We start from the raw sequence: 15,280 nt of genomic DNA, 5'->3' as shown, positions 1-15,280 counted from the left end.
TAATCTGCATCTGTGTACATCTCTAGTGAAGTATCTCCCTCTCTTTGATAAAGGAGGCCTTGTCCAGCTGTACCTTTCAAATATAACAAAACCCTGTGCGCTGCATTCAGATGAGGTTCTTTTGGATTGTGCATAAATTAACTTAGAGTCCCAACTGCAAATGCTATATCTGGTCTTGTATGGCGCAAGTATATCAACTTACCAACCAATCGTTGATACTGATCTTTATTGACAGGTGCATCATCTTCACATACACCAAGATTGCTATTGGAGTCAAAAGGGGTGGACGCTGGTTTACCGTCAGTCATCATTATCTCATGAAGAAGATCAATTGTATACTTCCTCTGAGAAATGAAGACCCCTTCGTCAGAATAAGCAATTTCAATTCCCAGGAAATACCGTAGAAGACCTAGGGACTTAATATCAAACAACTTGCCCAACTGATTGCTTAGATGTTGAATTTCTTCATAGTTGTCTCTTGAGATTATAATATCATCAATATATACCAAGAGAACTACAACCCCTCCAGAAGGGGAATGTTTGATGAACAAAGTATGATCCCATTTACTTTGTCTAAATTCCATTTCTATCATAGATAGGGAAAATCTTCCAAACCATGCCCTGGGTGACTGTTTCAATCCATACAGGGCTTTCTTCAATCGACACACCTTTTTTCCCACGTGTTCAGCATTATACCCCAGGGATAAGTCCGTATATACCTCTTCGTCCAAGTCACCCTGAAGAAATGCATTTTTAACATCGTACTGATGCATCTGCCATCCCAACTTCGCAGCTACTGCTATTAGGATTCTCACGGTGTTCAGCTTTGCCACCGGAGCAAATGTCTCTTTATAGTCTATTTCACAGGATTGGGTATATCCTTTGGCCACAATTCTGGCCTTATAACGTTCAATTGAACCGTCTGACTTATACTTGATTGTGCATACCCACCTGCAGCGGACTACTTTCCTGTTTCCTGGCACTGGTACCACCTCAATTGCATTGTTTTTAAGTAACTCTTCCATTTCTTTTTGCATTGCCTCTTTAAATTTTGATATCTTCGTAGTTTTTTCTACACTTCTTGGTATATCTTCATTATCAATGTTGGTAAGGAGTGCACGGTAATGTGGAGAGATTTTTGCATAATTAACCACATGTGAAAGTGGATACCTTCTCGGTTGAGTGCATGTCCGCTTCCTTTTTCTAAAGGCAATCGGCCATTGCAGGTCTTCATCAATTAGATCTTCCTCGATTGGTCTCTCTTCATCGATGGTAGAGTTTTCTACTTCTGGTTCTGGAACATCTGTGGACGGACGGCCTGCACCACTGTCTTCAAGAATAATAGGACTAGATCCTTCGCCTGACGGATGGTGTCTCTCCTTGATTAATATAGGTATATTACGATTATCTTGTTCTTCCCCGCCTCTAGCCTCAGTGGAAACTGGGACAGGCCTCTCTGCATTAGAGTTGCTTGATGAGCTGTAATACATTTCATCCTCATTAAACGTAACATCTGCTGAGATGAAAAATATCCTCAAGGTCTGGCTGTAACATTTGTAACCCTTTAGAGTAGGAGAGTATCCCAGAGATACACACTTGATTGATCTAGGCGTGAGCTTGCTACCAGGATTGTGAGCATGAGCAAAAACGGTACACCCAAATACTCTTATGGGAAGAGGAGACTGTATTGTTGCCTCTGGAAAGCGCCTTGACATCAACTTCAGTGGACTATGATAAGGTAGTGACTTGGATGGAAGCCTGTTAATCAAATATACAACAGTTAAAAGTGTATCTCCCCAGAATTGGCTGAGAACCTGGCCTTGGAAGAATAATGTCCTGGTGGTGGCAATCAGATGTCCAATTTTTCTTTCTGCAACTCCATTTTGCTGGGGAGTATTAACACAAGAGGACTCATGGATAATAACATGATCAACAAAGAAAGATGTCAAAGAGTTCTTGAAGTAATCTTTTGCACTGTCAGATCAAAACTTTTTTATGGTGACCGAGAACTGATTTTTAATCATCCTACAGAAATCTCGAATATACCCATGTCACTCTAGTGCAATCATCAACAAGCACAAGGAACCAGCTTTTCCCAGTAATAGATGGGGTTTTGAATGGTCCCCAAATATCACTGTGAATCACATCAAATGGACGATATCTTCTTTCACTATTGCCTAAGAATGAGGCTCGCTTGTGTTTTCCAAATTGACATGCATCACAAAATAAGTTTGATAGACCATTATTTTTACATAAACAGGGAACATTTTTCCCAAAACATCAAAAGATGGGTGCCCAGTTCTGGAATGCAAAATCTTTAGCTCTTTCAGCTTCTCTGGTTCTGCACCCTCGTCCCCTCTTGGCATAGGCTTGGGGCTCCCCACCATCAAAGCATTTTCAGGTTTCTCCTCTACTTGAATAAGGCCGTTCTTCCTTTTAATAGATCAAATCCAACACTTGAATAAACCCTACACTCGAATAAGGCCGTTCTTCGGTTGAGTACCTTGTCAAATAAAAAACACTTATCAGAGTTTAACACCAGAACACATAATATCTCTCAGTAGTCCTTGTGGAGAAATAAGTTGTGTTCTCAGGCCTGGTACATGCAGTACTTCTTTAAGAAGCCCAGGTGATTAATGAAGACAGTTCAAATTCCAGTCACTGGAAGTATCTCTACACCAGCGGTGATCACCTTCCTTGGAGAGATGTGATAAAGCTATTATATGTGATGTAATTGTACATATTTTAAGGGTATTTTGGGACCATTTCATGTATATTTCCCTCTATTTCATGAAATATTGCATGTCATGCATTAAATGAGACAAATGGTAAAAATGATAAATTTTAATATCATTTTATGCATGTTATACGATTGAAATATATCTGAGTAAAAATATACATGTCGGAATTGTTTAAATTTCTAATGTGCTATTTAATATGTTTATGAAAGTGCAGGGGTGAAGCTTATTTTTAATTTGTAGAAAAGATAGAGGGAACTATTATTAAAAATATACATATATGAGGAGGCCAGCTCTTCAAAAAGGGATATTTTGTTGGGCCGGCCAAGGACTGGGCCTCAAGCAAGCAGCCAGGCAAGCGAGCGAAGACGCTCAAGCCGGCCCAGCCGCCGGCGAGACCCATTCACAAGGGAGTTCAACAATGCACAATAGGGGCCCATAGCCGAGCCCGCACAGGCCCTTATCTGGTTGCAGGAGAGAGGCTGACGCGGATCGCCGGACCCATCCACGGACGAATCAAAAGAGAGCACGGGTGCTGACCGGGCGCTGATGAAGCGCTGACATGGCGGCTGTTGGGGTACACTGTAAGAGTGGGTCCACGGCTGCGATTTAATCGCAGCCGTTGGACATTTTAAAGGGGCAATCGAATGGCCAGAGGCATTTCCGCCCCTGGCCGTCGACTCCGTCGGCCGGAGGCCGTTCTTGGCCGGCGAGGGGGGACCATGAGTGATCCTACGGCCCGGGAGAGTTCCCAGGGCCATCCTCCTCCATCTGACGGCCTAAGGAACTCCTCCCATTCCATTAAGAAGGGGCCGAGAGCCCTCAATTTATCATCTTTCGACCGAGATCTGAGAACGGCGGAGGACCCGTCCGGCGGCGGTGAGAACGGTAGGAGGGTCGTGACAACCTCCTAACGATTCGAGAAGCTCCGGAAGGCTTCAAGGAAGAGCTGGGAGAACCGGATTCTGTGCCAGCACGGGAGAAAAGAGAACAGGAGCACGGGAGAAAACTTAACTCATTCTTTTCTTCAGGGAAAAATCTGGTAATCCTATTTCTTCTTTGTCGAAACTCAATAGTTTAATACTTCAATTTGAGTTAAGTTTGTTCAAATTATTCCAGTTCGATCACAAATCAGCTACCGCAATTTCTGTTGGACATTTTATCAAACACCTCACGTGTTCGATGAATATGTCTCGACTCACTTAAATTTTACCTCTCACAACTTTATAAAAATAAAAAAATATATCTCGTCTTCTCTTGGGCATTCTGTCGAACACCATCCATGTGTTTGACAGAATCCACATTTTATCAATATTCGAAGCCTTTTGGGCATTCTGTCGAACACCTTTCAGGTGTTCGACTGAATCATCCCTTTTCTTTCATGAAATTAAACGTAAACATACATAAAAAACCCTATAAAACTACATAAAAGCTATAAGTCTGTAAGTCTATAAGTAGTACTCTATAAGTCTAACCTATTATATCGTTGTATTAACTTCTAGTATTATCCTCCATATCTTCCTAATATCTCATTACAATACTTAAGTTCTTACTTAGCATATTAAAGTTAGATACTATTAGATACCTACTTCTTCATCAATCTTAGTAATATATATATATATATATATCTTGCTCTCTTCCCTCTAATCTCTCTTAGTTTATATACATATATATACTGATCTACATAACTCCTCTTCATTCTTCTATTCTCTCATTACTAATTAATCCTATTAAGTACTCTATATTTCTTAACTAGTTACCTAGTATCTTAATTCCATATTACTCATAATAACTATAAAAGATATAACCATATATTTCCTCTTCTCTCATAGTCTTATTAAACTTATATTCTATATATTCTCTAATTACTTATCTCTTCTCTTCTTCTTATCTTTAGTATTAGTACTAGATTTTAACAAAGATAACTCAATTATCGAATTTAAACCTAAAGCCCAGTCCCTGTGGAGACGACCTTGCTCACACTATACCCGAGTAAGTTTCTATACATATTATAAATTTATTTGATTGTAGGCAAATTAAAAATCACAATGACACATTAAAATTAACACCCCAATTTGCCTCCATCAAGTAGCATGGAGAATATGTGGTGAAGATAGGTCAACTTGGAGTCATATGGTCTGTTGCCCCTGGGTCGACCACCCAGTTGAAATGAAATGGTTACCTGATTTCACCATAGAAGTAGAACCGAGCATATTCTTCAGCTTCTCAATTTCTTCTCTCAGAATGCTTAATTCACCTCCTGGAGTAGCTTGAGAAGGCTTTCTTTCTTTGGGGTGTGGTTCTTCAAAATCATCTTTGGTTTCTTCCTGGGCAGCAGTAGTATTTTCTTGAATTGTGCGAGCTGGGCGTCCATGGAGTTTCCAGCATTGATCAATATTGTGATTCCTCCTTTTGCAGTACTTGCATAATAGTCCATCCTTTGATTGGAACTTCTGATTCTTCTGAGTATTCTGGGTCGATTGAGGCTTCTGTGGCACTGTCTTGGACAAAAGACTTGTGCCACTATCTCCTGCAAGTGGCTCTGAAGCCACTCCAAACCTCTCCTCTTCTTCCCAAACCAGTCGAATAGCTTCCTCCAGATCTGGAAACTTTTCACAGTTCAGAATCTGGATTCTTACAACCTCATACCCGGCATTCAGGCCCATAAGAAATTTATATAGTCTGTCCTTCAATACATATGCCCACTCTTCAGAATTCAGATTCCTTACAGGGCGATAATGGTCGATCTCTCTCCATATAGTTTGCAATTCATTCACATATAACGTCACATTCCTCTCGCCTTGGACCAGGTTAGCTACCCTGGTCACCAAGCGATAAATTCTCCACTCTATGCCCTTGGAGCTTCCCTCCTGTGCATGATCCCATATATCTTTAGCTGTCTTCAGAAGTAGAAAATTCTTGTACTCTTCTCCAGCAATACTTCGCAGGAGCCATGCACGGATTAAGGCATCTTCTCGTTTCCAAACTCTGTATCCCGTATCTGTAGGATTCAGGGAAACAAATAGATGTTCTGAGAGATCCATACCTTCTAGAATAAGCTCAATATATTGACCCCAATGCAATATGTTGAGGCCATCATATCTTAGTTGCTCTGGAACTCCAGGAAATATGATCTGGGTTGAACGGTCATACTCTTGAACCAGTTCTGGGCTTCGCCTGACTCCTTGTGTCATCCCAGAACTAGCTCGATCTCCATGGTCAGCCATAGATCGACCTGCTCCTTCCTTCTTGTAAACCCTACTCTGTCACACCTCAGACAGGGTGGGAAAAGAGAAGAGAACGATGAAACGGATCAGGGTTAGACTGCACGTGGCTTCTAATGTTCCTCCGCACGAAGATGCTCTGATTCCATGTCAGCTTTCAGCTGATCTTGGAGAGAAGCAATGGAGAAGCTTCTTCTCCACTTGTCCAAACCCTAGCCGCCAGAGGAAAAATGAGATTCAATCAACTATCTTAAGTCATTAGGTTTTACATCATAACCCTGTACTTATACTGGGTTTTACACTTACCGGGTCTCATGGACCTGATATGAGGGATCCAAAATTATAAGGGTAAATATCTAATAACAGAAATACATGGCTTTAAGGACATAAAGAAAAGAGAAAGGTGGATGTCTGCTGACAAATGAAAAGAACTCTTTTTTTAAAAGAAGAATGAAAATAACTATGAGCAATTTTGATAGGATACACCCAAGTCATTTGACTGAAGATAAATAAAAAATGGTAAAAACGATGCTCTGTTTTCACATGGTTCAGACTCCATATATCAGAGTGTATAGAGAAGAAGGAGATGAAAACTGATGACAACTTGAATTATAAATTGAATAAGTGTACTTGTCCAACTGACAAGAGTAAACTCTATAAACCTTGCGAGATAAAACAAGACTCCAGATGTCACAGATTATGGAGGGAAGGACAACATAGGAGGCAATTAAAATGGAGAGCTAATGCTGAGGTGTAAGGCATAGAAGTTGTACTTCCCACAAATTAGAGCACTGATCTCATATCCTTTCCCAAACAATAGAAAAGAATATTGAGACTTCATGACTACGAGTTGCTTTTATGAAAAGAAACAATGCTAAAAAAGTTGGACAAAACAGTACAGAAAATTAAAGAGTAGACTAGAGAGATGGTACTAAGTTAAGTGGGGCAGGCACAGGAGCCTTCGGTAAGCTGTAATATGTGGAGGTATCTAATCAGGGAGACACAGAGCGAATTTATCAGATGTACCTGCAACGTGATGAATCTTGCTAGAGCACAACCCTATCAAAATCGAATAAGCCTTTTTTCTAATTTCTTTAACCATCTTTTTTTCTCTACTTCTCAATTCGCATGGCGTGGAAATCAAAAGCATTTCATTTTACTCTGACTTGTCAATGAGGTCTCCAGAAGATGTTTTTCATTCATTGTTGAGGGAGAGAACCTTCAAAGAATACATTCAGACAGCATATTCCGCAAGATTTTGCCAGCATTTTTATGATTTCTCTTCTCCAGAAGCTTCTCTGCTCTTCTTTCGTTCTGCTTGTAAAGTACGACATAATGATTCCAGTTTCTCCTTTTGTCTGACGACCTTTGCAATCTCATTCTTCAAACTTTCTCGCTTTGGCCATTGACGTGCATTGAAAAACATCAGATTTAGATGATGAAAAGATTTATTGAGAAACAACTTTCTAAAAGATGAAAAATTGATACCTCGGAAAGCAGGCTTGCAATTGAGTAATTCTTCTCCTCAGATTTACTCTTTAAAGATGTGTTTTCCTCCTTGAGCTCATTCACCAACTTTGTCATCTGAATTTACAACAGTAATAGTCTTAAAGTTTGTCAATTAAGAGGGGATGGATGTCACTTCCCAGGCATACGATAAAGAAGTTTTCGTACCTTTTTCATCTCCTTGTTGAAAGTGTCGAACACTTCATTGCTCTTCTGCAAAGTCTCCTGCGCAAATATCTTTGTAATTATTCTACTGATTGAGAAAGGGAAGATCCTTATTGTTATGACATAGCACATGTAAGCACGTGCTAGCACACAGTTTGAGGCTAATATAACCATTGGCACTTAGCCGTTGTAATATCACATTGGGCCCATTACTGATCTGGCCCAATATGACTTATCTCATATGTATACAACTCATTTGTACGAATCAAAACCCTAGCCATTTTATCTTATTCTACCTTGTCTTTTTCCTTCCTCTTCTGTTGATCCCGTGATCAAAGGCTTACAAGGAACTGGATGCTAATTGTCATGGTATCTGAGCACGTGGGGATTTTGGGAAGAAGATGACTCTGTGCCTCATTGAGGTTAGTATGTTTTGCTTCTATAGCTGGATCCCAAACTAACTGGGACAGATCAGAGACCCTTGCAGAGGGCTCTCAAACAATTCAACTAACTGGGGGTTGACGCTCCTGCTTCTAGAAAAGCCTTCGAGCTCTTCCCTCGTCAACACCAAAGTGAGATCATTCTAGATAACTTCTCAGTTTGTTTCTCGTGTGGCTTCTCTCCATTCGCCCTGTTTTTTCTTCCCTTATCTAATTACATGGCCAAGGAGGAAATGACGCCTGGGACAGATGTTGGTGGTAGCATATCTCACATGGACGAGACGTGGTATAAATGCCCACCTCATGTGGCTCCACAGAACCTGTCAAACCAATATAATCTCTATAACTAGAGTAAATATATCCAGGTATCTCTTCAACCTAGAGATCAGCTCTATAATTGGACTGATAATCCTCTCCAGCAGATAGATTTAAAATAACAAATTTGGCGAGGAAGTACTATTCACCTGGATTCTTGATTCTGTGCCACCAGAAATTAGTCAGTCATTTATAGATATTGATTCAATCAAAGAGGTTTGAGATCTCTGCCTCCCTCTACCATTCCCGTTTCACCTCTCTACCCCGGGAACTTCTACCTTACCTCGTCCTCCAACCTCCCTCCGATACGAACCTAGCACAAGGTTCTTATCACTGGCATTCGTAGTGTTAGCTGAAGGCCGTCATTGCCTTTCTGAGGTATGAACTGTAATGGGTCTGTTATTTTTCCTTTTCATATGGCCCCATTATGGTGCTCTATTATGTGTAACCCAAACATGAACAAAATAGTCTGAGAGTCAGGGTCATATTTTATGTCTCTCTGTGTCTCTACCTCTCCATCTGTCAGCTAGGGTTTGGAGCAGGTGACGCTAGAGCTTCTCCTCCTATCATTATATGGTAGCATAGAGGTTAAACACATTGGGATACTCAAATATGTGTAACATGCTTCCCACATGTATGAGGCTGATTTCTGTCCAAGGGTTACCTCAAATTTCATCCGTAAAGTTAATCTTTGATGGGTTAATGCCTTTTTCCATGATAAGATCGCCGGTTAACTAGGATCAAGGACAGACTGTAATGCTTCCATATCCCAATTCCACAAACGATCAGCACCTTATGTTGTTCATGACCTTGTTGAAAGGGGAGGCCCATATCTGGCTCCTTCACTCCAAGCTCAGACATCCATCCTTTCATTTGATATGGACTTTATATCCTGATGAATGCCAGGGATTGACTATGTACAATTTTGCTTGCCAATGCCTTACTTATCGGGAAGATCACTTATCTTCCCCTTTTTTTTCAAAAATTTGAAAAAAACGCTTTGCTCATACTTCTTCATCTTTTACCTCTACAATTCTGTTTAAAGGTCATGGCATCATACATGAGTCATCACGTCCTTATACCCCTCAGAAGAATGGGGAACAGAAAAAAACTCGGGCTGTATCCTGGAAAAGACTAGAGCGTGGACCATTCTAGGTGGGCACCTAAGACACTCTACAAAGAAGCGGCCATATTATCAGTTCTCTTGATTAACAGATTACTCGCCTCAACTCTATGAGATCGTACACCCATGAAAGTGGTCACTGAAGCTCATTTCACTGCGCAGTTCCATTAGACTTGGAACTAAGAATTTTGGGGTGTCAGTGTTATCTTCACTCACATCCACAGGAGACGAAGAAGCTGGCTCCTCAAGCCCTTGTGTCTTTGTAGGTACTATTAAACCAAAGAGGGTTATAAGCGTTAGCATCCCCCTACACCAGGAATTCTTGTTTGTAAGTATGTAAAGTAGACTGAGGTGCAATTTTACTACCCTAATCATTCCTTTGAAAAGGAATCACCCACGGGGATCTTATCGATTAATGCTTTTTTACATGGCACTTCAAACGAAAAGGTTACTATGAAGCCCACTCCTCTTCGGGTCAAGTGAGTTGCCTTAACAAGGTCCTCTATGTATTTAAACAGTTCCCCCTCCATGGCAAGAGAAATTTCCTCAAGCCATGAAACATTTTTCTCTTAAGAAACCAATGAGGATCATACTCTGTTCTACCAACATATGCCATCTCATAATGTTGTTATTCTTCTTGTCTATGCTGACCGATATTATTATCACATGGGAATAATTCCATTGGCTATGCCCAGTTAGGTCAACTTGGTGTTCAATTTAGTATCAAGAGTCTTGTCCTCCATAAATATTTCCGTCACACTGAAGTGTCTCAATCATCTAACTGTATCACTCTCTCAACAAAAATATATTTACAATTTACTAGATGAGACTGTTGATCTTCAGTGTCAACCTGTGTCGACCCGTATGGAGGTCAACTTGAAACCCAAATTAAAAGATAATGAACCTAACACAGATACCTTAGCCCATCAACACCTCATTGGTGAGCTTATTTATCCAGCCCATACGTGACCTGTTATTTTGTACCCAGGGAATCTCCTTAGTCAATTTACTCACCAACCTACAGTCTCTCATTTGCAGGCTTCTTGATGCGATACTAAGCTGTTATTATGCCAAATGTCAGTCCAATACCGTATCAACACCTTTCTATCAGCCCAAAGAGGTCCAGACCAATGACACTCAAATGGTATAAATACGGGGAAGCAGAACTCATCCAGTCGGCAAATAGTACCATGAGAATTCTTCCCCTAGTTGTGTTCCTTTCTTCCCTTCCATCTCTGCTCTAAACCTGTCTGCTCTATTGTCTTCTGCAGCCTCCAACTTTGGCCCATGAACGACGTGCTCCAGGGACGTCAAAGGCAATTCACTATCCCTCTTCCCATATTGCTTGTTTGATCAATTCTTGAACTTCTTATTCATTGGACATCAAGAATTGCCTTGCAAATTACATTTACAGTCACTGCCCACCAGACCCTCTCCTTGAAGGGCACCATTGACCGGTCTCATCTTTCAACAAGGTAAGTTTCTACAGTGAAAACAAATGTACTATTCGCTTTACCCATGGGCACATTCAACTCCACATGATCAAACATGTGGAGATTGACCATCCCTTTCTTGAAGACAAACTGGAAACCAAAACCACGGAGATTGTCTATGTTCCTGCCAAGCATCATCTGGCTGATATCTCAACTGGAGATTGCTAAATCCCTCGCCCATGGCCAACATGATACACTGTTCGTCCAAGGTTGGAATTAATAAATATTCATTCATGCGCTTGAGGGAGATGTCATGGTGTAGCGTGTGTCAGCATGTGCTTCCACACAGTTTGAGGCTAGTATATCCGTTGGCACTTAGCCATTCTTATCTTGTATGGGGCTCATTACTAATCTGGCCCAATTGTACAGAACTCATTTCTATGAATGAAGACCTTAGACATTTTATTATCTTCTACCTTGCATCTCTCCGTCCTCTTCTCTCGATGTTGTGATCAAAGGCTTCTACGAGACAGGATGCTAATTGACACTCATGACTCATGAGCATCTATGAGCTTCAAGGAGATTAAAAAACACAAGTAGAATGAGATGAGATTCCATCTGTTGTCTCTTGGACAAAGCAAAGAGAAATTGACTGGGTGGTTTATATTTATTGTTTTCAGGATTTTTGGCAGATTACTCAAATTAATTATGAAAAGTATCCTTGGAAGAACACAACACAGACCTGAAACTGCTGAAACTTTTCTCCGTCTGTAGCAAGTTGCAAACGCAAGCTCTTCTCTGTCTCCAATAATTGGGAGATCTGCTCGACATAAAGCTCCCTCTGTTTTTGTCCCTGAGCAGCTCTTTCCTGATGCTGTTGAATTTTTAGCTCCGCAAGCTGAAGCTCTAGCATCTTTTGTTTCAACTGGCCGATAAGAAGGGTTTACTTATTAGGATAGGTGGGGAAGAAGATGTAAGAAAAGTTTTATAGATGACGGCTAAATGTTTTTTAGCCATTAGTATGAGAGCATACCTTTTCTTGGAACGCCTTTTCAGAGAGAGCATACTGCTCAGAGAGATGAGTCAACTTAGTTCTCAACCTATGGAGATACATAAAAAGAAATTTATGAAACTAGCAGAAGAATTTAGTTCTCCAATGCGTTCTCATTGCACAACTGACACTCTATAAATAGCGAGGAAACAAAAAGGAAACAAAGAGGATAGATCATAATTTCGACAGAGCTGTTCGCAAAAGACGCCTTACAACTCGTTCTCTTTCAGCTGAGCAAGGCACTCCTCTTTTTGCATCTCAAGCTTCTTGCTAACATCCTAAAAGACAAATTTAACGACATATATCAGAAGATATTAGAAAAAACAGCGCGGAAGAAATTGGCAGTAAATTGAAATTTCAAAAAAAATAGTCCAAATCGTTGCACTGGCTTTAATTTTTTTTCTAAGAAGAAAATGTCCGGCAATAGAGAAAAGCAAGGGCTAAGGTAAGATGGTTACCAAAAAATATGAGATCATGTTTCAAAGCACTAAGAAGAAACAGAAGATTTGCAAACAAAGCAAAAAATTGACAATGCAAACCTCAATTGCGTCATTGAACTTCTTAGAGAATTCCGTTCTCAAGATTTGTCCTTCATTTGACACTCTCTTACACTCTTCCTGAAAATTTAAACATCAAAACTTCTAAGAAGAGTCTTTTTAGACTCGACAGTTAATGATAACTTAAGGGTAGAAACAAATCACAGTCTGATATGTTCTTTTCAAGAAAATACCAAGAAGGCACAAGAAGCTAGCCCGTCAACGGCTCGTTAACTGCACAAACCGACTAAGAGGGCAAACCCCTATAAATAAGACGGGAGACATGGGGAAAGGTATCGATTCTTTCTTGAACATAGAGTGACGACGGTTATGCCGTCGGAAGACCGGAGCAGCTGGATCCAGGCCGCTGATCTGGAGGAGGAGCTACGCCGAGGAGGAAGGAGCTTCACCGAAGAGGGAGGAGCCATCCCGATCGATCGTCCCCTAAGTCATCTTTCTATATTATTTCCTGTTCGAGTTCAGACCCACATTTGGGTGGATTATCTAGAATTTCTTGGATTCTATTGGGAAATAGTTCATTGATACTACATTGATGTATCACAGTCGAATGTTATTAGAATATAAAAATGATAGAAAAGATGGAAAGTCAACGGTGTTGAGAATTCAGATGTCTGGGGATAGAGAATCAATATGCATTGAAAAAACTCATTCACAAAGAACATCCATTTACTTTCTTCAAAAAAAAAAAGAACATCCGTTTACTAAAGTATTGCGCCTCTAAAATAGATGTTCAGGTCAATGAAATCATTGCATTTTAGAGCGAAATGAAGTTAACTCTGTGAGAGTATGATTTTTGTGAACGAACCATTAGTAACTTGTTCTGTCGCTGCAGCTCCCGGCAGAGCGACTCCAGTCTATCCCGGACAGCAATAGCTGGCAGAAGAACTCTATTAGGCACTATCCCTCAGCAGAAAACAATCTCCAGCATACAGAAAATCTACCCCTAGAACATACTAAATGCGAGATTTATAAGGTTTTTGCATTATTCGCTAGATAAAGCGGGTCAAAAGATTCATTCTGTGCATATGGATCTCGCATATTCACGTGCAAGCCTAATAATTGATGCTAAGAAAACTGGCCCCACGAACTCTGGCAAAAGCAATGTACCGAAATTTAATCCAGGTAATTGTTTTGCTTGACTGCATCTACTTTTGCGTAAATTCTTTATGCTTCTTATTATGCTCAGAAAGTGCAAGAAAACATGCCTGCGTCTCTCTCTGCAATAACTTTTTCATATCTCAAGAGATTGAACTCAGATGATTCTTTCCCTGATTTCATATTGGATTTACCAGCCTTGCGTTTTGCTTCAGAAACACCCTACGAGTTGTGAAGAACAAAAACATTAATAGTAGAAAAACAAAAGAATTACATGTGTCTAAAAGTAAACTCAAAGGGCATATCGAAAGGGTAAGAATCGAATGGAACTTGACGCCTGAAGCAGATGCCGTGTATGTCACTCGGAATGTACCAGTATGTCCCTCAGAAGAGCTTTTAACTAGATTAAAGGAAAAAAATTGTATTTATTTCACGTCAAATGGAGAACTATCTAGTTTTGGTGTGCCAGTTCATTACGGAGCTGATTCTTTCTAACTGCAACAGCCCAAAATCAAAAGATGATTATCATTCTTAAACAAAAAAGTCAATAAGTCTCAAAGCTGGACCCAACAATACTACACACAGTATCCAGAACTTAAATTCATTTACAAAGAATTGATGATCCAGCAAAAAAAAGGAATCATGTCACTCACAAGTTGTAGATTCGGCTGGCATTCGGGGATGGTCTCCGCTGAAGTTTCTTTCAATTTCAAATTAGCCGCACGCACTACGGTGTTCTCTAATTTCTCTGCAAAATGAATTCGAACAAGAACAAAAAAACATGAAGTTAAACTCTCACTTACTGATCAGAGAAAAAAAAGAATGCTATCAAGTTCTAAACCACCATAATTCTACCAATTCAGAAAATATTCAGCTCAATTAAAAGCGCATTGCCAACGTTTCAACTTTCAACAAAGCATTTTAACACAAGTTGAGAATATAAGAAACATTACCCGGATCAGAAAAATTACCCTCCCCAGTAATTTGAGAGTCACATTGCATCGGCGGCTCAGAAACGACAATCGCCGAATCACGACGGCCTTCTCCCGTACTCTCGCTTCCCGGCGGAAAAGATGGTGAAGCCACCGTCTCCATGGCGCTCTCTTCAGAGTGAATATCCGAAAACACACGACGGCTATGAGCTTCTTCCGGGGACCATTCATTACTCCCGGAAGAAGCCATCGCCAGCGGTTTCGGAGAGAAAGAATAACGCGGAGACTCCTCCCCGGAGCAATCCACGAATCCGTCTGGCAAAGAATCAACTTCCGGCAATCGAGATTCAAGCGTCGAATCCATTTCCGCAGTTCGCAGATTATCCAACGACAATGCCGGCGAGCAAGAAGAAAGAAGCGCGGGAGACTCCAACGCAGGGTTCGTCGACGGCTCTTTTACACTGTCCCTCCGGAATCTTGCACACGTGCGAAACGGTTCATCTCTCGCACGTGTACGCCCCCCCCCGGTGTTCGTGTTCTTTTTGTTGTTGGTTTTGTGAGTGTTTTGTTTTTGTTAAGACTCTTAGGGGAGAGTCCTTGTTGGACATCTCCCCTAAGAAGGCCCATTATGGCAACCATTCCCCAACCCCCCCCCCTCCTAACTATAAAAAGGGGATGGGATTATTGCATGAAATATTGGA

The 15,280-nt window shown here is 40.7% G+C and overlaps 1 protein-coding gene across 2 annotated transcripts; it reads right to left on the bottom strand.

Annotated features, from left to right (window-relative positions):
• Positions 1–7,096: 7,096 nt before the first annotated feature.
• On the bottom strand, positions 7,097–15,020 carry LOC144705991 (alpha-taxilin-like protein). 2 transcript variants are annotated; one of them, XM_078578877.1, is made up of 11 exons: positions 14,601–15,020; positions 14,301–14,395; positions 13,758–13,869; positions 13,358–13,425; positions 12,535–12,612; positions 12,209–12,273; positions 11,978–12,044; positions 11,687–11,869; positions 7,637–7,693; positions 7,451–7,546; positions 7,097–7,358 (listed from the first exon to the last, which is right to left on the bottom strand). In XM_078578877.1, the coding sequence occupies exons 1-11, from the start codon at positions 14,941–14,943 to the stop codon at positions 7,233–7,235; spliced, it is 1,290 nt and encodes a 429-aa protein (XP_078435003.1). In that variant the 5' UTR covers positions 14,944–15,020; the 3' UTR covers positions 7,097–7,232. The 2 variants fall into 2 exon arrangements, with proteins under 2 accessions (XP_078435003.1, XP_078435006.1); XM_078578880.1 differs by having other exon boundaries at positions 14,619–15,020.
• Between the last annotated feature and the right edge of the window lie 260 nt (positions 15,021–15,280).

Source organism: Wolffia australiana, chromosome 1 (genome assembly GCF_029677425.1).
Source record: "Wolffia australiana isolate 7733 chromosome 1, ASM2967742v1".
NCBI lineage: Eukaryota > Viridiplantae > Streptophyta > Magnoliopsida > Alismatales > Araceae > Wolffia > Wolffia australiana.
Note: the sequence above shows the minus strand (reverse complement) of the source record. Positions and strands in the feature narration are given on the sequence as shown.